This window comes from Mustela erminea, chromosome 9, assembly GCF_009829155.1.
Source record: "Mustela erminea isolate mMusErm1 chromosome 9, mMusErm1.Pri, whole genome shotgun sequence".
Lineage (NCBI taxonomy): Eukaryota > Metazoa > Chordata > Mammalia > Carnivora > Mustelidae > Mustela > Mustela erminea.
Window position 1 is genome coordinate 16,576,886 of NC_045622.1, and position 24,936 is coordinate 16,601,821.

Sequence of the window (24,936 nt, forward strand, 5' to 3'; positions counted from 1 at the left end):
GCTGGAGGCAGAGCTACAGATTGCCAGTGAGGAGAGCTGTGTCTCCTGCCCACCCCTGGCATGTGTGTGGCGTGGAAGGGGCCCAGTGGGTGGGACAATTAGCCTGTACCCCAGGACGCCTGGCTCTGTCTCTCCCTTTCCCTCCCACCGCCTTTCTGTAATTAGATTGCTCTAGGTAATAGCTGCCAGGCTGCTTTGTTGCATCTGATGAGTTTATTAATTTCTTGGGGACTAATGGGAGGGTGGGTGGGAGATTCATTTCCTGACTGGAGCTCAGGGGCTAATTAGTCTGTTTGCTGTGTCCCCAGAGGTGGGGCGGGGCGGGGTGGGGTGGGGTGCATTGCTCAGGCTGTCAGATCTGGCTCCGGATAAATCATTTCTATCTCTGGCTTTTTTGGGACCCTCTCTGATGGCTTGGGTAAGATTGAGGAGTCTGGCCTGGGGGCTGGTTAGTAAAGATTGGGTCCTCCAGGAAGAGCAGAGGTGGGGCAGTGGGAGTGAGAGTTGCTGAGGTCTTGCTGGCCCTCTTGGTGTGAGGTGCACATTTAGGTGACAGATGAGACTGTGAGAAATTCAGTCCTTGTCCCACACATCTCAATGGTGACATCCAACCCAATTGTTTATGTCCTTCTGTCTAAATCTGGCCCTTCCCACCTGAAGAGACCACTGGGAGCCAATTCTAGCCATTTTCAAGGTAGGGAAATGAGCCTTCAAGAGGAGTCATCTCACTTGACATTGGCAGTGGAGTGTCAAAACCCAGGACAGAAAAGCGGTGCAGGGTTCTTGCTGGATGGCTGATGTTCCTTTCTCTGGTTCGCCAGGCCTGCTTTCATGGAACCCGTGTTGGCATTGCCACCCAGAAGATAGCAGCAGACAGGAAAGTCTTGTTTTAGGGGTCAGAACTCCACGTTCAAGCCCACGCACCACCACCAGGCGGGTGACCTCAGGCAAGCCGCTGAATGTCTCTGAGCCTTGGTTTCCTCATAAATCAAAATGTCAACGCTTCCTACAAAGTTGGGGGGAGAGTTCAAAGAGATGATAGAACACATCTAGCACGACAGGTGTCTTGTCACTATTGCTCCCATTCCACTCTGTGCTAGAAAATCATCCTCCCCACCCACTTTCCCTGCAGAAGGAGGCAGGTGGGGGGCTCCAGCAGCAAGCAGATGAGGCCGGTCCCTTCCAGAAGCAGTAGGGGCTCCAGAGAGCTAGAGGGGGCTCACTTGTCTTCTGCCCACACTCCACCGGCAGCAGCAATCTGCTGATATGAAATGTTGGCTTCCCCTGCTTCCAAGTACCAGCCCCCAAGCAAGATGCTGGGGCGTGAGCACACACCGGCCAGCCCCACACAGGCTAGTGGAAAAGACAGGCAAACACAATTGTGCTGTAGGACATTGGAAGAGCCAGACAGGATGGCCGTGAAGGCTTGCTTGGGAAGACGCACCTGGGGCTGAAGCTTGGGCTTCTCTGCTGCTGGGTGAGACGACCCTAGGACAAGGTAGCCGAACTCTTATCTCAGCCATCAGTTGGTTTATCTGTCAAATGGGGTCTCCTGTGTGGATAGCATGAGACTCTGCTTGTAAACGAGAAATGAATGAGTGTATGTCCAGGACCCATCTGCCCTTGCAGCGGTGAAGGCTGCCGCTCCTCTCCACGTGGCACCCTCAGAGGGGCTTGGAAGGCAATTTGGGGTCATCTCCCCTCTGGCAGATGGAAGGCTCGCCTATGAGACCATCAGTCCTCACTTGACCCTCCCCTCTTTAAGCTGCCGACCATGATGACAGAGAGAGGGTTACTGACTCCCCCAGACCTGCCACTCTCCAGCCCTACTGAGTGGGGGTTGGGGCCAGGGGTGAGATATGTCTTCATGGTTGTTCTGTTTTCCAAAAGAGGAACTTGGAGCCCAGCTCTGGTAAACAGAACCGCATGCCATCCATGGAGCTTGGGAGGGTTTTCCAGGAAAGCTGCTGCTGGTGCCTAGAGGTACCTGGCAGAGCTGGACATGTGCATTTCACTGGGTTTCCAGCCAGTTGTCAGCCATGTCTCCTGGATGCCCACCTCCAACCCAAGAGCCACAGAAGGGATTTGCCAGGGGCTCTGGCTAGTAGAAGTCTATTGGTGTGTCACACATACATACACACACACACACGTATTCATACAAGAGGTTCCACTGAGAAAACAAACCATCTAAACACCCAGTGAGGTTGAGTTTAGGTATAGGCGACATTCTAGAAAGGAGACCTGAGTCAGTTGGGTGTTTTTCCAGCTTAAAGGGAAGACAGTGGGGAAGAGGAAGGAAAATAGTGTCAAATATATTCTCACAAGGACCCAGTGACGTTTCTGGGATTATTTCCATTTCACAGATGAGCAGACACACTCAGAGAGGGCCAGTCACCGTTCGGAGGTTATCCGTTGGGGATCCATGCTCCTGGGGCCGGGCTGAGAAATCTAGCGTAGAGCTGGTACAGCCAGGATCTCAGCTGGCTCTGAGGAGAAGGCGGGCAAAAATTACCACCCCCGCTGACAGATGGGGGAACCACGATTCAGATTTAAGTAACCTGTCTAGGTTCTCACAGCTAGTGAGCGCATCAGCCAGGACGATGACCCGGGTCTTCCCTCTTCTGGTTCATTCACGCACTGAGCCCCTCAAACAACATTCACTGAAGGGACGAGTGTCTGTCAGTTCTGTCCACTCTACTGTTCTGGTTCTTATGTAGGGAATCAGAATTATGGGCGGTAGGCTGAAACAAAAGAGCTTTGTGTCTTATTCCTGCCTTCAGGTAATGTAGTTCCCCATGTTTTGTTCCCCTCCGTGTGAACGAATGTCTCGGAACTTTCCTTTTTCAGCACCCCCCATCTTCCCGGACCCCCTCAACCCTATGGAACGGTAACCTTGCCTTCGTCCAGCCCCTCTCCATACTCCATTTCCCTGCCTCCTTCTATGGCTTCCATGTGGTTCGGCCCGAGGGAGGGGACTGGCCTCTCGGCTCCTTCCAACCCTGGAGGCCCACCCACGACCTCAGTAGCCCTGCTCCCCAGCTGCCTCCTCACCCCATTCCTTCCCAGCCCTCTCTCCTGTGTCTCCTCAGATCGGCCAGTGGCACGTGGCGGACGGGCTCAGCATGGACAGCCGCCTCTACGCCTCCAACATCTCCGACAGCCTCTTCAACACCACCCTGGTTGTCACCACCATCCTGGTAAGCGGGGTGGTCCTGGGCCTCCCAGCTGCAGCTCCCCGGGGTGCCTCCTCCAGCTCCCAGCGCGCCCGGGCTTCCCAGAGAATGCGAGATGGGAGCTCTAATCACAGCACCGAGGCCAATTTATGACAGTGTAATTACACGCAAGTTGCTGTTTCATATGGAAATGATATTTGATGAGTTCCAGAGCAGCTGGGGAAGAGGGATGGAGTGGAGAGACATCCCAGGTTGCGGATGCCTCTTCCAGGGGCACCCGGACAGCCAGGGTGGCTGTGCCTGGCCCAGGGAAGGGGACCTTCTGACATGAGGGTGGGGGAGGGGAGGAGCCCAGCAGGGGACTAGATCCAGTCCGACACCGTGGCCCCACTCTTTCACAAAAGCCTACCTCATTTGGTGCCTACTGTGTATAAAATATGCCCCCTCCCAGTAGATCCCCAAATTTCCATGGGTTTTTATGACTTGTTTCTTCATTTCCAGATGGTCAAAAGAATTCTCCATCTATAGAGTAAGGAACCATCTGCCTTTTTTATTTGATTCAATTCTCGTCAACAGTTACCAAAGCCTCCTCCCCATGGGTCAGGCACTGTGCTCATTCCCAGAGACACAAAGATGAGTAAGACATGGTCTCTAGCCTCAAAGAGGGTATGATTTAGTAGACAGTAGGGGTCAAATGCATTCATGGCCAAGGTTGTCATCTTCTCCCCCTGTAGAGACCTCATGTTTTACAAGATTTATCAATTAACCCAACGACATATATTAAGCAATAATTAGTTTGTTCCTCTCCCCTCACTTTTCCCCTCTGAACGAATCAAAAGCGTATTTGCCTGCCTGGCGCAGTGTCTTATCAGCAGGAGATAACCACTGTGGCCACGCTGATATAATTCCAGCCCAAAGCAGAGACTCGATGCACTAGTTAGTCTGCTCAGGCTTATCATTGCTGAATGCGCGAGGTCTGCAAATGCGTCTGTTTCTTTAGGCTTTTTGAGATAATGAAAGAGCTCGGGGACTTCCATCCCTACCTTCATGAACTCCTGGGGCACAGGAACATTAGACTGGAATTCTTGATCTACTGTGGGCAGAGTGCAATCAACTTCAGGAAAGAGGGGCACACCTGCCACTCTGGGAGTTGAAAGAGAGAGGGGTCCCATCCCATTAGGAAAGTCAGCAAAGCTTCCTAGAGAAGAAGGGGCACTGAAAACAGGCTCCAGAAGACAGAGCGACAGGGAGAGAGATGAATGAAGGACAGCATTATAGAGTGTTTAGGAAATGCTGAAAAAGGCAGCTTCTCCAGGAAATAGGCCTTGGTCGAGAGGGGAAAAGTTGAGACCAGAAAAGTGGCCTGGGCCCATAGTGCTTCAGGACCTGGATGCCGTGCTGTTGAGTTTCCCCTTCATGTTAGGAAACGGAGTCACTGAGTATTTTCGTGCATTTATTTAGTGACTCTTTGGGGGGCACTGCTGTACACTGGGCACTGTTGTAGGTACCCGGGAGTGGAGAGAGCTAGAGGAGGGGAGTCAGGGTGCCGGAGCACAGGTGTCCATGTGGACGTGACTGAACTGGGGGAAATCCGGAGCAGAGACCTGTTGGGCGGAGGCGGGAGCCAACGCGGCTATCTGGGAGAGAATATTCCGGGCAGAGGCCAGGCTCAGAGGGAAGAATGGAAAAAGTGGTTCCAGTCCCGGGGTTTTGTCACTTCCCCTCTCAACTCCAGCCTTAGCTTCTCTGAACCAACGTGGAAAGGCCAGAAAGATTGGAGGGTAATAGTGTCATCACGGCCCCTCCTGAGGTCTGGTGGAGCCTGGCGGACCTGGGTGATGGTGAGCTGATGTTCCGGCTGAGCACGACAGTGGGGACCGCCCTCCTGCCAACTTCTCTACCTCAGAAGTACTTCTTGAGTCTGTCCCTGGCTGTCTGTCCCCAAAGCCCATCCCCCAACTGAGGCCCATGTCCCTCTTTCACCTGAGCGTGACCTCCCTGGAGGCTCCCTTCTCCCTTGCTCAGTCTACCGCCCATAACACTCTCTACCACTTTGTGGGCATGAGCTTTCTAAGGAGGACCCACTGCCCCTGCACTTGGACTAGAAACCCCTCATAATCAGGCCCAGCTCGCTGTACCCGGTACCTGCTTCCTCTCCACGTGACTTGGGCTCTGGTAGTCCGGGACTGCCCGGCATTTCCTCACCGTATCATGCCATTCCCTGCTTCTGCACATGCTGTTCCCTCACCCCAGAGTACCCCTCCCCCAATACCCGTTTCTCTCCGGAATTGCCTGTGCACCTTTCAAAGCTCTGTTGAGATGTTACTTTTTCCATGAAGTCCTCCCTAACCTGACTCTCCCCATCTCTAGCACTTTGCCCACACTTCTGTTGTGGTTCTTTCTCCTGTTAGAGGTGGTTGCTTCCGCCCTACTCCCCTTCTAGGATGAAAACTCCTCGAAGATTGGGGTTCCTGGCATAAAGTGGGAGCTCAGTGATTGGAATTTGAATATAGGAGTTTCTCCCTCCAGGGTAGGGAGATGTCCCTTAAAAGCCAGCCAGAGGGTGTGAGGGACGTGGGGACATCACTGGGTTGTATTTCCTGCCTCTCAGGGGCTGGACTCAGACGGTGCTCAGAGTTTTGGCGTGAAACCACAGGGACGCTGAGACCATGGGTTGTGCTACTAGATTGGGAAAAGCCATCTGACTCTATGTGCGTGTGCGCATGTGTGAGTTCACATGTTCATATATGCACATGTGTGTTCGTAAAGGGTGACAGCAATGTGTCAGGGGACATTTAATAACACAGTAAGCAGAGTTCAGACACAGATTTTGCCTCGTGCGTGTGTGTTTGAGTTGGCGGCTACAAGTCAACAACTCTCTCCAGGAATGATTACCTTAATTTAGTCCCTGGGGACCATTTGTGGGTTATCCTTGGCAAGTGGTAATCCAGAAGGGCTTATCCCTTAAAACTCAGCACACATCCCTGTTGTCTCCTGTTCCTTCGGGGGTACGCCTGGGACATGGGAATGATGTATTTGCACAGAATTAGCCGGAGCTCTCGCTCCCTGGGCACTTACTGTGTGTCAGACCCCAAGTTAAACATTTTGCCTGTGTTACCTCCTTCATTCTCCCAACGCTCCTGCTGAGACAGGGGCCCTGCTCCAGGCCAGCGTGTGGTCTCCATGTTCTCCAAAGTGCTGGTGAACCCCAACCTTCCTGATATATTGAGTCTGTCCCCTGCTGTCTGTCCCCACCTGTCTCTCCCTCCAGGATTAGTCTTTTGTATGCTTACTTTGAACATGTCAGTGAATTTTTCCATTACCATGAGAGTACGGAGTATCTGGGGAGAAGAATTTCATGAAACTCCCAGGGTTAATTAAAGATAGACTAGGGGGGCACCTGGGTGGCTCAGTGGGTTAAAGCCTCTGCCTTCGGCTCAGGTCATGGTCCCAGGGTCCTGGGATCGAGCCCCGTGTCAGGCTCTCTGTTCCTCAGAGAGCCTGATTTCTCCTCTCTCTCTGCTTGCCTCTGCCTACTTGTGATTTCTGTCTGTCAAATAAATAAATAAAACCTTTAAAAAAAAAACAATAGACTAGGATGTTGCCAGTCCAGGGTTGGGATGCCCAGCTAAACCCTATTCTTCAGCGCTGTTCCCTCAGTCCATGAGTACCTAATGCTGGAGCTAGATGGGGCTCCCAAAGAAGGGGAAGAGTCCATCCAGGTCCCATCCAAGGAGCACATCCTAGAGGAGAACTGGACCCCTGTGGGGCCCTGGCGGTGAGTGTAGTGGGAGTTCTGAGAAGTGAGTTGGCCTCAGAGGAGGTGATGGGACCCCAGAGACAGAGGTGAGTTAGGATAGGCAGAAGAAGAGGAGGGCGAGCACTTGAGGCAGAGAGAAACCATTGAATTAAGGACAGGATGTGCGGAAGGCAGAGTCTGGCCTATCTCACTGACACAGCAGTGAACTTGGTCATGAAGCGGAACCACATCACCTTTGACTCAGAGCTCCCTCTCCTTCACAGACAACATTCTGTCTTCTTCTGTCCCATTTCCCACCCACATAATCGCTCTCCCATACCATCCCCTCATGACCTCCGATCTGTCTGACTCTCCATCTTCCCCAACCCAACACGAGCTCAGCAAACCGGCATTTCAGCACCTCCGTCTCTTACCTTCTAACACAATCCCCACCATGATGCTCAGCGCTCCCACCTCATATCTGTCCCACACCCAGCTGTCCCTGTAATCCCTGCTCCCAGCTCTCAACCTCCCAACTTCAGCTGGGCCTTGGCACCCCCTGGGCTCATGTCTTGTTCCTTCTGTGTCCTAACCCCTGAGCAGATCTGTCAAACCCTTCTGCACACCAAGTCTTCAGTCCTGCCACCAACCCAACTGTGGGGACTGACATGGATTCCCTGCCCTCCGTCGCCTCCCTTCCTCTCTGTATCCCACGTCCATCGATGCTTCCACCTCACCTCCAGGCCCGCTTCCCAGCATCACTCTCACCTTGGCCCTGTCCCCTTCCACAATGCCCCAGCAGCTAGCACTTCTCTTGCTCATCTCTCCATCTGCGGGATCCTTCCCCTCTGCCTACAAGTATACCCACATCCCTCCTATCCTCTGATACCATTGCCACCCCCTTACTCATGCCCAGCTACCCCTCCAGCTACCCTCCAGTTTAGGGGATCGTAAATCGTGCTGTTGGTGGACACTAGGGGAGTCCTTCAGCCCTGTGGTTTGCAGACGGGGGAGCTGAAGCTGCAGGAGAGACATGGCCAGTAGCCGTCGGGTGAAGAGGTCATCTGCCTGCCTTCCTTTGTCCCCTGCCGTCTCAGAATTCTGGTCCCTTCTCTCATGTACCTCTCATTTGTTCCCCATTCCTACAGAGTCCTGCCAGCCCCCCTGAACCTGCCTTGGAAGGGTCCCAGCGACACCTGGCCCAGGTGCCCTTCACAGCCCTGCTTCCTCTCTGTGTGGGAAGGTCTGCACTCTCCTTCCCCCTCCTTACCTCCTTGGCTTTCAGTGGCCACATTTTCCTGATTTTCAGCTTTTCTGGCTACTTCTGCTTTGCCTTTTCCTTGGGCAGCTCTTCATCTTCCCACAGTGGAAGATCAAGGTCTTGTCCCTCTTCTGTCCTTCCTCAGGGCTTCCCCCTCGACGGCCTCACATGTCCGGCAGCTTCAGACACCCCCTCGGTGCAGAAGCCTCCCAGGTCCTGCCCTCGTCTTGCTCTCACTTCCCATTTGAAGCATTCGACCAGGGCTTCCTCCTGGACAGCCTACCAGCACCCCACATTCAACATGTTCCCAATCCTCTTCCTTTCCAAACCATCCCTGTGGGTGAGGTTGCCGTCCTCAGTCGTCCACTCAGGCCCCACAAGTGTGAGGGCCCCTACCCTCCATGCCCCACAGCCCCTGCTGTCCAGCCTGACCTTCTCGCTGTCTCTTACAGCTCCCAGTGCTCCTACCCAAGCCAAACTGTGGCTCAGGACTCAGTGTCTCCCATCAGGAGACAGTCCGGCCTTTCCCCCAGGTGTTCTGTCTTACAATCTGATATCCTCAACCCTTAAGTCTTGCAAACCCTCCCTGCTTCCGTTCCGTGTGTGTACGATGTGTCTCCACTTTGTCCTGGCTTCCGAGGCCCATCGGACCCTAACCCATCTAATTTATCCTCGCAGCCACCCCCGCACACAACCCACACTCCAGCTGAAAGGAGGATCCATTGTGCCCTGAGGAGGCCATGCTCCTTCTCACTCATGATCATGCCTTGGGTCTTGCCTTTCCCCTGCCTAGGATGCCCTCCACTCACACCTCCCCCATCCATCTTCCATGCTCCTCTGGTCCAGTTTGGATTCTGTCTCCCCTGTAGAAACTTCTCTGGACATTTCACCAGAAAGCCCCATCCTCCTTCCCAGAGCTCTCATGGCTAGACGTGCTCTGCCTTGGGTTGCAGCTGGTCCGTGGGTGTTCTGACCCTGCCCTGCTGCGTTGTCGGCAGCCTAGTATCTTGTGATGTCCTATGATAGGTCTGCATGCAGTAGACAAGAGGAAGGGAAAGGCAGAATGGATGGAATGGGGGGTAAGGTTGGATGATGACCTTGAACAAGGTGGAGGGTCTTCAGCTCAATCCTCTGTGCACTGGGGACCCTTGCGTGGTCCTGGTAAGAGAAGTGCCTCGAGGTTGGGAGGAGAGCTCCCTGCCACCTCCAGAGCAGCCCCCGTTACCCACATCACTCCCCTCCCCCCCACACCTCGGCCTTGGCACCCCCATACCTTGTGGCTGAGACACCAGGAACAAGATGAGAATGACAGCTGCCCAGTTTTGCTGCAGGAAAACCCGTATTTAATGCTGAAGGGGAACCACCAGGAGATGGAAGGCAATGACCGCTACGAGGGCTTCTGTGTGGACATGCTCAAGGAGCTGGCAGAGATCCTCCGGTTCAACTACAAGATCCGCCTGGTTGGGGACGGTGTGTACGGTGTTCCTGAGGCCAACGGCACCTGGACAGGAATGGTCGGGGAGCTGATCGCAAGGGTAAGGAGAGGGGAGGTGATCTGGACTCGGAGGTGGGCCAGGGAGGGAGGCAGAAGGGCATAGGGTCGTACCATATATTCATGAGCCATCCACGTATTCAGTCCATCATGCATTTTTCATGTAGTTGTCTGTTGCACAAATCTTTTCTGAGCCGACACCAAGCCAGGCACGGCTGGTACACATCGGTGAACGAGACCACCATGGTCCCTGCCCTGTGGCTCTCCCAGCTCAGCACCTGTTCCAGGTAATGGAGGTTTTGGCCAAACAACATGGATTTGATTGTTTGGGGTCCATTTCTGGAAGAGCCTGGTGCTTTTGTGTGTTCTGATGATTTCACTGTTCAGTAGTACCCCCTGACAGAGCTTGGACAGGCCTGGGAGAGCAGAAGGCATCACATCCTTTGACTTTGACACTGGAGAGGTGCTATCAGGGGAGATACAGTAAAATAGCAGGGGGAAAGGGATGGACTGTCAGAGCAATTGGTCACAGTTATGGTTATCTTGCTTCTCGTCTTATTGTCTGTGGTTGTTAATGTGCTGTTACAGACCCAGAGTCAAGGTGCACTTGGATAGGCTGTAGGTTTCCAGGGTAAATGCGGGGACTTGGTTAAGATGCAGGTGAGCATCACAGAATGTCAGTCATTTGCTCAGTTAGAGCAATGATAAAGTTCTTCCAGGGAGAATTCTCTTATTTTCTTGGTACACACTATTAACACCCGTAAAAATTAATTAAGTCATTACTGATTCAGTGTCCACGTTTCCATAACCGAGTTTTTGTGGCCAGAGTCCTGCTGATGGGAATTCTGTGCAGAGAGCTCAGACCTGGGTTCCTAGCGAGACCTTGAACCAAGCCCTCTCCCCCTCTGTGCTTTCCAAGTGCAGAAGGAGCCCCTGCAGGGCTTCTGCAGCCTCTCTGTGAACGCCAATGTGCAAGGTGCTTTACATACATTATCTCTAATCCTCTTTAAACATAGCTTTTAGCTAGTTGTTATCCTCATTTTACAAACGAGCCATCTGAAGCTCAGAGGGCTTGAATGGCTTGTCGGAAGCCACAGGTTAATATGAAACGGGGTCGGGATTTGAACTGGATCTGTCTAACACCAGGACCCATGGTCTTCCCACCACCACCCACCACTGCAGCTGGACTGTGATGTCACGGAGAAAGGTATCCTTCTGTCCAGGCCCTTCCTGTCTCCTTCCTTTTGATGCTCCCTCCCTCCACATCTCCCTTCCCTTCAGTCTGACTTTTTTCTTTTCATTCCTTCCTTCTTCTTTTTTTTTCCCCCTGCCCTTGCTCTCTTGAGTTAATATGATTTTAACCCTTCCCATGTACCGCACTTGGGACGTGGGAAATTTTTGTCATCCTAGTGTTCAAGGATAAAAATGTTAGGCTGTTAAAAAAGCTGTCCTTGGTGGTGTGTCATGAAACGGTCTATCTGGACATGAGCATGAAAGATATTGAAGAGCAGAGGAGGAGGGGTGCTTAGAAAGGGTGGCCTGGCAGGAGAGACAGCATTTGCAATGACCCGGCGGGGTACATGGCCAGACTTGTGCAGGGAACTGTGAACGCTCCAGTGTGAGCTGATTTTGAAGTGAGGCCTTGCTCCCAGGGAGACGTTTGCACACAGAGGACTGATCAATCAACAGAAGGCTGCAGAAGGCCTAGAAGGAGCCCTGGGGACATCTCACAGGGGCAGGGGTTGGGGGTGAAGATTTCTTCCGACCTGTCTGCTCTCTTTGAGATTCGAGCCCACCCTGCCAGCGATGCCCTTGCTTCAGCACAAAAGGACGTGTGTGCTCCTTCTCCATTCAGCCCCAGAGCCCCTCCTGGAACAGATTTCTGGTTTGCATCTTGCCCTGCAGCCCTGTGGTTAAACCCCAGAGAGCTGACATGCCGAGCCTTTTCCTCCTCCTCTTCCCAACCAGCTTGGTCACCTTGAGCCCATTTTTTTCAGTACCCTTGGGCTGCCTGGTGACGGGTAGGGTGATTTCAGGGATGCCAGAGTTAGTGTACAGCCAGTCCCCTTATAAGCCCCCTAAGGAGCATTGACATAGGCCGGCAGGGAGAGGAGGGGAGTCTGAGGCTCAAGGACATGCATTTTCATACCAAAGGACTTAGGCTATCAACCAGGGATCCTAAAAATTCCGCCCAGGCGGGCTTTCAAGCACAAACACTGTTGCTTTGGTCTCATCAAGACTTGGCTATGTAATATTTTTTTAAATATTTTATTGATTTATTTGACACAGAGAGATCACAAGGAGGGAGAGAGGCAGGCAGAGAGAGGGGGGAAGCAGGCTCCCCGCTGAGCAGAGAGCCTAATGTGGGACTCCATCCCAGGACCCCGAGATCATGACCTGAGCTGAAGGGAGAGGCTTAACCCACTGAGTCACCCAGGTGCCCCACTGGCTATGTAATACTAATTAATTAATTCCTAAAATCATTAATTCCATAACCACTTATTAGTTACCTTCTGCTATTCAGATGCTGGAGATACAGTGGGGGACAAAGTGAACATGGACTCTGCCCTCATAAATCTTACCAGTGAGAGATGGATGTTGATGAGAGATCATATTACTATATAATTTCCAGGGGTGCCTGGGTGGCTCAGTGGGTTAAAGTCTCTGCCTTCTGCTCAGGTCATGATCCCAGGGTCGTGGGATTGAGCCCCGCATCGGGTTCTCTGCTCAACAGGGAGCCTACTTCCCCCTCTCTCTCTCTGCCTGCCTCTCTGCCTACTTGTGATCTCTGTCTGTCAAATAAATAAAATCGTTTTAAAAATCAAAAAAATATTACTATATAATCTCCAACCATAAGTGCAAGTGAGGCAAAGTAGAAGGAGCTATGGGAATGCATCGTAGGGCAGCGGGATCCCGTCGTGGGAGGCAAGACGGCCAGGGAGGGAAGTCTTTTCCCTTTGGAAGAATAGGCCCAGAGGCTGCTGAATGCCGGGGGGGTTGGTCCTGGGCAGGACTGGGTGATGCAGCGACCCCACGCTCCCCAGGTTCAGGCTTTGATACGCCTACCAAGATGGTCCCCTTGGTTTACGTTAGTCCTGAAGCCTGGATCCATCCTGTGTGATCAGACAGGGACATTTCAGAGGCTGGAACAGCAGAGCCTGGAATGTTCTAGCCAGAAGAAACTTCCGAGCCCACCACCCCTGAATCTGTCCCTTCTACAGTTGAGGAAACAGAGGCTTGGAGAGGTTGACGATCACATGGCTAGTAAGTGCAGAGTCAGCACTGTAAGCTCGGATCTCTCTGACTTCAGCGCTCATGGTCTCAGAGGACACAGATCCTGATGCTAGACGGACCCAAGGTTCCATTTCTGGTCACCTTCTTCTGAGCTTCCGTTTCTGGTCAGCTCCTTCCGGATGTGCTGAGTCTGATTTCTCCTTGGCTGAGGTTCACTCCACAGAGGGTCACATTCCCCATGCTTCCGGGTTGTGCCCCAGAACCCATGGCCACCTTCAAAGAAGTCAGATCCTGAGGCAACAGTGACAGCACCCCTAGAGCCAGCCACGGTGGACGGGCCTAAGCCGCTGAGTCACCTCCCTGCCCACGGCCTTGCCTGCGGCCAGATGAGCCCGTGCAACCTGGGTCCCAGGAGGCCTCGCGTACTCCTGTCTCTCAGCAGCCTCGGGAAGCCTTGGGGCTTGAGGCTGGAGGCACAGGAAGAAGGGGTGAGGTGGGGCTCCACGAAGGGTCAGGAGGAGCAGACGGTAGGCTGGGCCAGCCGGGAGGGTGGAACGCCACGCTGGCAGGGCCTCAGCCACTAAGGAAGTGATAGAATGTGCTGTGGATTGTGAGGACACAGCTGCTGTGAGGCCACCTGCCTGGGGCCACAGGTAACACTGAGCAGAAGCCCTCTTTTTTTTTAAAGTAAGTTCTAGGCCCACCGTGGGGCTTGAACCCTGAGATCAAGAGTCCCCTGCTCTACTGACTGAGCCAGCCAGGCGTCCCTCAGGAGTGATTATGACTAGGCACATTGAGGCATACCAGGTGTCTCAGTGCCCCTTTCTTGGCTTAAGGAAATGGCCTTCCCCCATTCGAGAAATGGAACTAAGCCAGTCATGATGACAGCTAAGGGTGTAAACGATTGTTTATAGCATCACACCAGGGTAAGTCAGAGATTTCTTCATGGGGGTGTAGCGGTTCTGGGCCAGGGCCTCCGTGTCAGGGCTCAGGGCTTGTCCTGCAGGCACTTGTGGCTTTGGGGAAAGAAAGCGTGCAGAGGGGAAGGCATCCAGCGTGTGTGTGTGTGTGTATGTGTGTGTGTGTGTACAGGGCTGCCCACCAGCTTCCCCTGGACAACTAGCAAGGTGAGGACAATTAGAACTGCAGCAGGAGAGAAGAATACTGGACATAAAGGGGGACCACACACCCCACACGGGGGGTGGAACCTGGCTAAGAAATCTCTTCCTTTAGAGTATTTGAAGAATACAGCAGCTTCCCGCACATGTGAGTGAGACGGAGAGCAGTGCCGAGGTGTGGACCCTCTCCTGTGGGTGTTCTAGAGCCTCTGAGTTCATGTCCATTGTCACCTGCTGACCCAAGGCCTTTGGGCCCGGACACATGGCGTATTAGTTGCAGAAGAGTGTTCGAGCATGTTTACGGCATCTGTTTGGAAATCACCAGAATCTGTCTCTTGGCACAGATCCCGTGACAAGTGGGTTCCCATCAGCTGGACCAGGTAGATGGCCTCTCATGCCTGTGCTATGTTTGAGCAGCGGAGAAGAGAAGGGTGACTCTTTAGGGAGGCTGTTGGGTTTGGATTCATTTTGCCTGACTCAGAGCTTTCTCCAATGAGCCCGCAGGCCTGCCCACAGTGATGGCGTGTGTCGGTGGAGGTGTATTTGGTAGAGAGGAGGGGATGGACTAGAATAGTGTGAAGTGGGAGGTGCCCCAGGACATGTCTCAGGGGTCCTCCTGTAGCACTCCAATAAACTTATTTAGAGTTTTCTTTGAAATTGTTCGAGGCATTCAGATACAAAGATGAATAAGACAGGCCCCAGGGCACTCTTTGGTGAGGACAGTTGGCTGAAAGCACGATGAGAAAGACAGTGATGGGAAAGAGCAGGGTACATAGAGAGAGGGCTGGAGAACAGGCTCCTAATTCTGCTGGTGACATCTAGGAGAGACACTTGGAGGAGGTGACACTTGACCCGTATCTCTAAGGATGAAGAGAGGTGGACCAGACATGGAGGGACATGGAGAGAGAAGAGCCTGCCGGGAGGAGGGAGCACGAGATCCTGGGCCGAAGGAGCATGGATAGTTTCCATCTTAGGTTAGAATATCCAAACGGATCGTGGTGGGAAATGAGGTTAGGAAGCAGACAGTGGTCATTGATGAAGGGCCCATGTGTCCTCCTGCGATGTGGAGCAGGGACAGTGATGGGGGTGGGGGTGAGACAGTAGCAAGGAAGCCATGGAGAAGGCTTTACTGTTGCAAGAGGTGGTAAGAACCAAAAGCAGCTTGGGCGTTCAAAGAAGGTACACATCCAAAGGCTATCTGAAAGGTAACAGTTTTTCTTCTATACAAAAGAATATAATCTTTTTAAAAATATATGTTTTAAAAAAACAAAATATTATTTATTGTTCCAGCATCCAGTAGTACCCCTGGTTACCATTTTAGTTTATCATCCCTCTGATTTCTTAACAAATATATATACTTTACAGAAGTAACAATAGCAATGGGGTCATAGTGGATGTGCTGTTTTGTAACCTGTTGAAAACCCCTTAATAGATCAATCTTCAGGACTCAGGGACCAAAAGAGTGCGGACAATGCAAGAGGAGGGCCACAGTAAGAAGACTCCCAGATTTCTAACTTGGACATCAGGGTAGATGATATTGCTAATCTTTGAGGGGGAAAATTCAGGAGAAAATCAGGGTGGGAGGAAAAGGGAGGACGAATTTCGCTTTGGAACTGGGAACTTTGAAATGCGTTTTGGACGTCCAGGTAGAGGTGTTCCTCAGAGAGCTGGCTACCGTGGGCTCGGCGCGCTGAGGCAGTAGCTTCTAGAGTGCCCCGTGAGTAGGAGGTGGCTGCTGACGCCATGAGGGGGGAAGAATGCCCCAGGAAAAAAAACACATCCCCAAGAGGCTTCTAAAGGCCACAGAAAGGGAAAGGATAAAGAAGTTTTGCAGCCCTTGAAAGGAGGTACTGAAAAGCATTTCTCAGATTTAGCAGGATGGGAGTCACTGGCTGGAGCAGTCCCAGTGCAGAGCTGGACTGAGATCAGCCATGGTCAAGGCTGATGGCATGGTCTTTAAAGAAGCCTTGGCTTTTGTGGGAAAGCGGAATGAGGGGTTGTAGCTAGAGGGAGCTGTGGAGCGGAGGGCTGGGCTGTTGCTTCAAGTGAACTCACTATGGGAAGGGCTGCTCAGAGTTCAGAACTGAGCACAAGGCCTGGGACAGAACACAGGGTGGGGTTCACTGACACTCCAGTGTTCCCATGCCCGGCCCGGAGTGTCTCTGTCCAGGGTGCTGTCTCAGTATTGCTTCCCCTTTGTGCCATGATTTCAGGTCCGAAACCACTTGCACAAGCACTCATGCTTTACTTTTCACCACGGTGCTATCAAGTAGGTACTTCTATCCCTGTTTTACAGAAAAGCAACCTGAGGCTTAGGAGTACAGAATGATTCTCCCAGTGTCCCACAGCCGGTGAGTGGCGGGGCAGGGTTAGGCTTAGGTTTTGAGTCCTAGTAGTCCACGCTGGCACATGACCCCATCCCCCTGGAAGGGCAGCCTCCTGAAGCCACAACTGGCATTCACTTCAGAGATGTCCTTCTAGCCGGAGGTTTTGGAGGGTGCCTGGGACTTGGTACCCACATCTGGCTCTGGCCCATGAAGGGATTGCACTCCATCTGGAAGGTGAAAGATCTGGGCAGAGGACCTCCATGACACCTTCCTGTCTCACTCTGCTTGGGTGAGGCATCCTTGTTGGTAAAGCCCGGAGTACTGGTATCCTGAAGGGGAGGAACTGCATTTCACATCCATAGGACCCAGCTCGAAAGCACATTCAGGAAGAGAAAGAGTCTTCCTCTAGCTTCGAAGTGCAGAACCATCCACCCTGTTGACATTCAACACCATGTTGGCAGAATGGCATATTAGGTTCAAAGAGAAAAGGGCTTTGGAAGGCTTAGAATCAAGGCTCATAAGCCTTTGACATCAAATTGCTCTTACCAGTGACATTTTGATGAATTAAGTATAAATGAAGCTGAAATGCCTCGTTCCATTTCCTCTACTGGGCCCCTTTGAGAAAGGATTGAGGAGCCAGTTTGCCAGAGACCTGGTGGGGTGGGCCGTGAGTGGCCTTGACCAATGGGGAAGGCTGTCCAGAGATATTTTGCAGAGCTAAAAAAAATACCGCAGCAAGTCCCCTGGGATTGCTTTTCACCATGAAGCCAGAGAATATTTTAACTGCAAATAGGTCATAGAATTCTGTTCTTTAAAAGAAAGATGCCAATCCAAGGGGCTAAAACTCTGTGTTCAACCCTTACCCCCATGCAGCAGCCAAGCTCAGGGAGAATTTTACTCTACCTTCCCCAGGAAGGCCTGGTTTCTGAATTTCCTCAAATCAGGAAGAGATGGGCTTCAGTGATCATTCACTGACTCATTGATAGATTGATTGATTGATTCATTCGTTCATTCATCAAAGTTCACTCTCTAACAAGCATTATTTGGATGTGAACAGCTGCCAGTAAGGAGTCCAGCATCACTTTAAGAGGCCGACAGGTAAAGCAAGAATTATGGTACAGGGCGATATATTAATAGTGATGGTGATAATAATGATGATGATGATGATGATAATAATGGCTGACATTTATTGTTTCCTATGAGCCCAGCACTCTTCTAAGCACTTGAAACACTTGACTATATTAACTCCTTTAGTCCTCACAACAAATGTTGCATATGAGGAGCCTGAGTCACAAAGCTGACAAGGAACCTATTTAAGGTCAGGCAGGTAGTGAGTGACAGGGGCAGGTCTGGTAGAAGTATGGGCACATGTGAGCGGGGAAGGGCTCACCAAGGAAAGGACGTAGTAAGGATGAAGGATCATCTTGGTAGAAAAGACTATCCTTGGTGCAGCCAAGGCCGAGATACAGACCGACCGGTGTGGGCGGTTCTGTGTGGCTGCAGTCAGACACGGGAGGGAGCAGGGGAGAGTAGGGTTATAGGCAGGGCCCGTTGTGATCAGATTTATGAGTTTGGATATTTAAGCGTGTCGAGAAGACTTTCGGGGAGCTGTTGAAGAACACGGTGGTCTGTTTTGTTCGAAGATGGGAGTGCCTTAATTGGCTTTGGCTCCTGAAGTTTCCTGTGGTAGCAGAGAGGGGAGTGGAGGGGACAAGGGAAGACCAGATGTGGGCGTACTCATTAGGCATCTGTCCCATGATCCAGGTGGACAGATGGCCATCGAGTCAAAGCTGTCAAGCCATGGTGGGGGCAATGCCCAGGAAAAGATGGTGATACGTAGGGACTTCAGCATTTGATTCTAGGACCTGGTGAGGGGCTTGGGCTTCCCTTCCTGAAGGCCTTTAAGTGCAGGTTTGGGTACCTGCCTCTTGGGGGAAGACGATGACTCTGGGAAAGGTCCTTTCTGGAAGAGCATCTTGAGGGAGGCGTGTCTTGTCGCCATGCTGGCTTACGACTCCCAGAGGCTTGGGAAGGGAGGAAATCCATCTTGCCTGGCTCATTATTCACATACCATTGTCCTTGAGAAGAAAAGGGCCAGGGTTCTGGACCACATGTTGGGCTACAGCCGCCCCCGCCCTCCCTCTCAGCAGTGCCTGCTTTTACACTACTCTGTCTCATTTCCAATTCTCAAAGCTGCTTTTCCATCACGTACCTCCTTTTACCTACCTGATAAAAAGCTGATAAAGCGGTCTTGAGACTACAGGCACACTCCCCTCCTTCAGAGACGACTGTGTCAGCAGCCACCAGTGCAGCGGGGCTCTCCTGTCTACCTCCGTGACTGCTTCCCTCTCCCCGTTCAGGAGCGCCCTGCCTGCACCCCGCAAGACGGGGCCTGCAGAGCCACAGGCCGAGGCAGGGTGAGCCCCCAGGTTCAGCAGATGGTTCTGCCAAGGCCTTCAGATGTCCTCCTTCCTCTTGCTCCCCTTGGCCGTGTGTGTCTCCTCTGCTCCAGACACTTGGTGACATCTCTGCTTAGTTCAAAGCTGAGTCCCCAGGAGTAAAAGACCGTAGGAGTATCAAGGGCCAGGCACGACACAGGAGCTCCTCTTGCTGCCCCGCAAGGGGCCCGCGAGATGCAGGGAGTGACTTTGGCCGAGTTTTCCTGTCCTCTTTGTCTGCTTGCTGGAATAATGGGGAGGAGGGAATAGACTTGCTCCAGGAAAATGGCAGTAAGGGGGATGGCTCTGAGTGGCCTGACACTTATATCCTCAACCCCCTTCTCCTGGAGGTGGGTGTTATTGTAACTGCTTCCTTTTTACAGACTAAGAACTCACAGCCTCAGAGAGGCCAACACCTGGGAGTGCTAGATTTTAAAACCAGGTCCCTTCCCTTTAGGAGCTTCCCTTTAGGGGCTCTGCCTTTAGGCTCTTCTGCCTGCTAGAAGGGCAGGCAGAGAAACAGAAATTATTTTAACACAAGATGGTATGGGATAAGTCCTAAATTAGATATACGAAGTACATCATACTTGAATAGCAACATTGGAGGCAAAAATGACTTCTGAAGGAGGCTGTTGGGATAGATTCTTAGTAGAAGGAAGAATAGCAGCTCCTTAAGGGCAAGCACGGCATCTTACTCATCTAGACCTCATTATGCACCCAACTCGGTGCCTGGAACACAGCAAAGCATTACGAAACAGTTGCTTTGAATCCTACAGAACAAGGCGCCATACACTAAGTATTCCGTGCATAAACTTAGCGAGATCACCCCTCGTCCTTTGATGCCGTCTCTTGGTGGCAACCCAGCTATCAAGCCAAGGCTTAGAAAACCAGGCTATCAATCAAATAGTCTGAATCAGCTGTGTAGCACTGTGTAGGTCACAGTGCTAGGGGCCTGGGACCAAAGGGCAGACCAGATTTGGTTCCGTCTTTGGAAGGTTACCGTCGTGGTGATGTAGAAGTAGGGGGAGCACGGGCACATTGAAGAAATGTTTGCTCCATTGTGGCCACAAGAGATGTGAGTCTGTGGATAGGGGAGCCCCAAACCAGGCAGGACCAAGTAATGACATTGTACACCACTGCGAAGGTGAACAGCTTAAATCCTTCTGTCCCCTAAAGCAGTCTTCAAAAGCGTGAGGGGCAGAGAAGCTCAGCCCAGATTCAAGAAAAGACCTCAGGGCTCTGCCTCCCTGTCCTTCCAACCCTGTGGTCATTCTCTTCCACAAGAGGAGTGGATGTGGGTATGTCCGGGGGCCGGGGGAGGGTGGAGTTCAGCCGTGTTCACAGCTATGTCAGCTGCTTCAGACTGGGAACTCCTCCAAACCCCATGGGCTTCTAGAAGCAGCCCGGGAAATTGTCAGAAGGCTCACTTCTTGGGAATTATTTCCGCCGTCCCCACGGAGTCCAGCTGTTAAGGGGAATGAGGGGTCCGCAAAAGGAAATGGAAATGTATTAATTAAGGCATCTCTAAAAGCCTTCCAAGAGATTGGCTTGCTGTTTCACAGAAGAAACAGGCAGTAGGGAATTGATTTGGGGCAGGGGTGGGGAAGGAAGCTATAGAAGAGGGTATCTTATTATCTTCTGAGGATCCTCTGGTCCTAAATGCCCACCCACACGGCAGAGCTGAGATGTTATCTGCAGGCTCATTCAGGCTCTGGGCTCTAAGAGAGCTTTCAAGAACTCCAGTTCAGTATCAGGCACTTAACCTCTCTTTCAGTCCCCAAAGCATATTCTTGTTCACCACCCAATTCTAATAATTCAGTTCCTGATTATTCTTCAAGCCGAGTCTCTCATATAGCTAACCCCAGTCCTTGGACTCCCCTTTACCCAGGAATAAGAAACTTATCCCTGAGCCTGAGGCCAGGACTCAACTCGTCCTGATGAGATATTCCCATCCTCAGCCAATATTACCTGCCCCTGGATGCACTGATTCAACATCAGTTGTGGCTTCAGGTTGGTAAGGCACAGTCTTTACTTCCACTGAACTCACATGCTGTATACATGGAACCTCCAAATACAGTTGCACAGCAGCCCTCACGCTGCTTGCCAAGCAAGTACTGTGATCTGAGCCTGTAACTACCTGTAGATCATCTTCTTAAAGAGAGAGCCTTTTGTTGGCCAAATCACATGCCCACTAAATCTACTGGGAGGGCGAGCTTTTATATGTCATAGCATGGTCCCAACCACACTGGGAATGGGACTGGGTATGTGAAAATCATGCGGCCATACATGTGATATATGCAAAATAGAATCATACAAAACTTTGTGGGAACACAGAGAAAAAGGGAAAGAGTTCGTCCCCAGGAAGCCAGGCAGAACTTTGGAGCAGAGCTAATGATAATAATAGCTGTCGTTTACTGACTCTACTCCTTGCCAGGCATTTGTCATATATCAGTTCCTCTCCAACAATAATCTGGAAGGATAACTATTATTATTTATATTTTATAATGAAGATGCTGGGGTTGGCCCCAGCTTAGTGGAGAGGCTAATTCAAGGTCACACAGCTAACAAGGGATTGATCTTGAATTCAAAGTCACGGCTGTCTGACATCAAAGTCCACAGTCATTCTAATTCACTGAGATGCCTGAAAGGGAGGTACAGTCAAGTTGGACCTTGATGGACAAGTAGGAATTTGACAAGCACCAGGGGGGAAAGAGTCGCAGGCGGGGAACTGTGTGGGCAGACGCGGCATCTGAAATGGTTGACAGCTTTAAGGAACACGAGTCGTGCACTGTGCTCTCTTCCCAGGCTGAAGGGAGGTCAGCAGCTTGATGCTGGTGATGCCTGAGAGGCACATCTAGGCCAGGTAATGAGAATGACCGTGAGGAGTTGGGACTGTGTTTTAAAGACAGTCGGGAGCCACTGGCGTCTGTAAGCAGGATTGGATCCTTAGTGTAGAAATGCGTTGTAGAGCCCTAGTTCTCAAACTGTGGTCCTTGAGCCAGCAGCAGCAGCATCACCCAGGACTTGCCCGAATTCCAAGTTCAGGGGTCCCATCCGGACCTACTGAAGCAGATACTCTGGCATGGGGCCCAGCAGTTTGCCTCTGAACGGGCTTTTCAGGCAACTGTGATGCACGTTCAAGTTCAAAAGCCCTGGTTGGTGATGTGTGGGCACGCATCTCCGATTTGGGAACCGCTGGTGCCCATGCCTCTCCACTTTGAGAACCATCAGTGCCCATGCAGCTCAGTAGACGGATGGCATGGGGAGGCCCTGGAAGCCACAAGACCAGTGTAGAGACTACTGAATAATTCAAATGAAGACGTGAATAATGGTAGCAGCACTGAGAGTCGAGTCGCGGTAATGGATGAAGCAGGCTTTGCGGAAGTGAAATGGATGGGCCTTGGTTATCCAACGGGGAGAGAGCAGGGAAGGGAGGGTGACGGCAGACTCCAGGCTGACTCCCGCCCTCTGATTTGGATGACAGGTGGCTGGTAAAGTCATGAACTGAGAAATAGTACAAGGACAAAGAATAGCTTTAGGTGGCAGAGATGTACATGACATGAGTCTGAGGGCAAGAAAGACCAGAGGTCATGGGGAAAGGCCAGCGGGAGGGCAGAGCTGGGCCTGCTCTGCCTTTGGGAGTCACTGGGATACACACGGTAGAGAAATGGAAGGACTGGCTGTGCTCATCCCTGTCCTCACACCCCTTTCCTGCCCCTCGGGCCCTCGTGTAGATCCCTGCTCTGCCAGATGGGAGCCATGAGGGCGAGTCCCCCAACGTTCCTGACCCCTGTGTCCTCATCCTCAAAATGGAAGTGCTAGCGGCCACCTCTGAGTTAGAGTATGAATCAGTGACCTACAGTCTAGGCAGTGTGTCTGGCATGTGGTCACTCAGGGAGCGTGAGCCCTCTCTTTCCTGTCGCTGGCATCTGTTACCCATCTCTCCAAGCACAGGAGGCTGTGCTTGTGCTTCCTCTCTGGGCTCACAGCTCAGGTCCTCAGCCTCCCCACCATCCATCCCCGTCCCTCCAACATACACATGCATGCAGGCATGCCCACCTGCTCCTGGAGGTACACACAGCCCGGGCTGGGTTCTTCCCTATCCTGGGATGGCCTGGGCTGTGTCCTTTGGCTACACCATGCCCGGTCACTGTATAAAATTACCAGATCAACACAGAGCAAGCAGCCCCCGCCCAGTCCTGCTCCTATAGTGGGGAGGTCCCGCAGCCTTCCAGAGGTTCTATGCAATGGTGGTGGCCTGCTTTGTTGTTCTGAACCCCCTCTTTTCTTGCCTTTGTGGGGAAAAGGGGCACAAGGAGCAGAAATTCCCTCCAGAGGGAGGGGCCCTCTGGGCCATCTCTTGGGGAAAGAGGCACCTCTTTTAGGTGATGAGGGGCTGGTAAGTCCACGTGTCCTCTTGGGCTTGAGTTGAAAGTCAGGGTCTTTCCCTGAACCTTATATTAGTGGCTGAATCTTCCTGGGCCACCATTTGCTCCCCTGTTAAATGAGCATATTCATTTCCCCTATGTTCTGTCTTGCATCGGCCTCAGTTTCACTAATACCGCTGGGGTCTGAAGGACTGATCCAGAGCCCACAGGGCTCTGACTCTCCCCCTGTCACTTGGTTCTCACTCTCTGTGCTGCACCCCTACTGACATTGTCTTTGTCCCTTGGACACAACATGCTTCATTCTGGCACATGGCCCATACGTGTGCTCTTCATTCTTCTTTTTTTTTTTTTTTAATATATATATTTATTTGAGAGAGGGAGAGAGAGTGTGAGCAGTGGGGAAGGGCAGAGGGGGAGAGAGAGAGAGAGAAGCAGATTCCCCACAGAGTAGGAAGCGTGATGCGGGGCTTGATCCCAGGACCTGGAGATCATGACCTGAGTCGAAGGCTGACACTTAACCAACTGAGCCCTCCAGGTGCCCCATTTGCTCTTTATTCTATTGGAAACCTGTCTTCCCCAAGTCCAATATGCTGTTTCCCTTTCATTATCTATGTCTAAGCCAGGTGTCACCTCCTCTGAGAAGCATTCTTTCCTGCCACCCTAAGGGACCTCCATCCTTTCTCTTAGTCACACTCTACCACATTATTTTGTTGCATTATCTTCCATGAAATCATCATCATCTAAAGTCGTCTTGCCTATTATGGAAGTATTTGATTCTTGTGTGTCTCCCTTCTCTAGAATGGAAGTTCTCAGAGATCAGGAATTACATCTGTCTTAATCATCTGCATAATGGTATAGGACCCAGAATATAGTAGTACTCAATAATTGCAGGATGGATGGATGGATGGACGGACGGATGAATAGATGGGTAGGCAGACAGATGGTTGGATGGATAGGTTGATGGATGGATAGACAAACAAATGGACAGATGAATGGGATGCTATAAAGGCAAAGAACGAACCATTACAACCTCTGACCCCAAAGAAGTTAGAGCCTGGACAGAACAGCCCAATGCCAAGAATTAGCTATAGATCTTCAGACAATCCCTTGGACTAGTACTAGGGAAAGCACACCAGTGGCCTAGGTTTACTGCTGCATTCAGTAGGTTGGGCTGTTGGAGTTGATGCCTTCTCTGGGGCTGCCATTTCACAAGCAGCCGCATAGGCCTGCATAGGCTTCCCGTAAATCCCTGCCTCCTCTTCCTCCACGCCCAACCCCACCCCCCTTGGCACGCCCATATTTTCTTGAGAAAGAAGAGCTTCAGTGACCCCACTCCTCTGTCTTCTCCCCATGAGGTGGGAATGTCCAGGGTTAGTTGTCTGGCTCTAAAAATGGACCCAGGGTCTCCTGATCTGTTCCCCGAGTCACATCTCCACCACTGTCCACCTGTCCAGCTCCAGTTGGCCTAACTGGCTGTTTGCTCAGCGCCCCCCCCCCCAACCACACACATTTATCTTCTAACTGCCTTTGTCATAAACCTTGTCCCCATTGTACTTGCTGACTTTGTCCCCTGAGTCTGTGTGTTGAGGGGTGACAGAGGCCTGAACATCACAGAGCAGACTCGAGGATCACCTGCCTGTGGCCTTCTCAGTGCCCCTCACCTGAGACTCATGTGCTGTGCTCCAGCCCTCATGCCTCCCTCTGCTGACCTTCTGCCTGTCCCTTGGCTGGAAAGTGCTCTAAAGATAATCCCGGCCCTGTTGGGT

The 24,936-nt window shown here is 51.8% G+C and overlaps 1 protein-coding gene across 2 annotated transcripts in view; it reads left to right on the top strand.

Annotated features, from left to right (window-relative positions):
* GRIK4 (glutamate ionotropic receptor kainate type subunit 4) overlaps positions 1-24,936 on the top strand; it is a 415,182-nt gene that overhangs the window by 329,638 nt on the left and 60,608 nt on the right. For both annotated transcript variants that reach the window (XM_032359115.1, XM_032359116.1), the window contains 2 exons: positions 3,090-3,197; positions 9,505-9,708. In XM_032359115.1, coding sequence (XP_032215006.1) covers positions 3,090-3,197; positions 9,505-9,708 — 312 coding nt within the window. The remainder of the gene's footprint in view (positions 1-3,089; positions 3,198-9,504; positions 9,709-24,936) is intronic.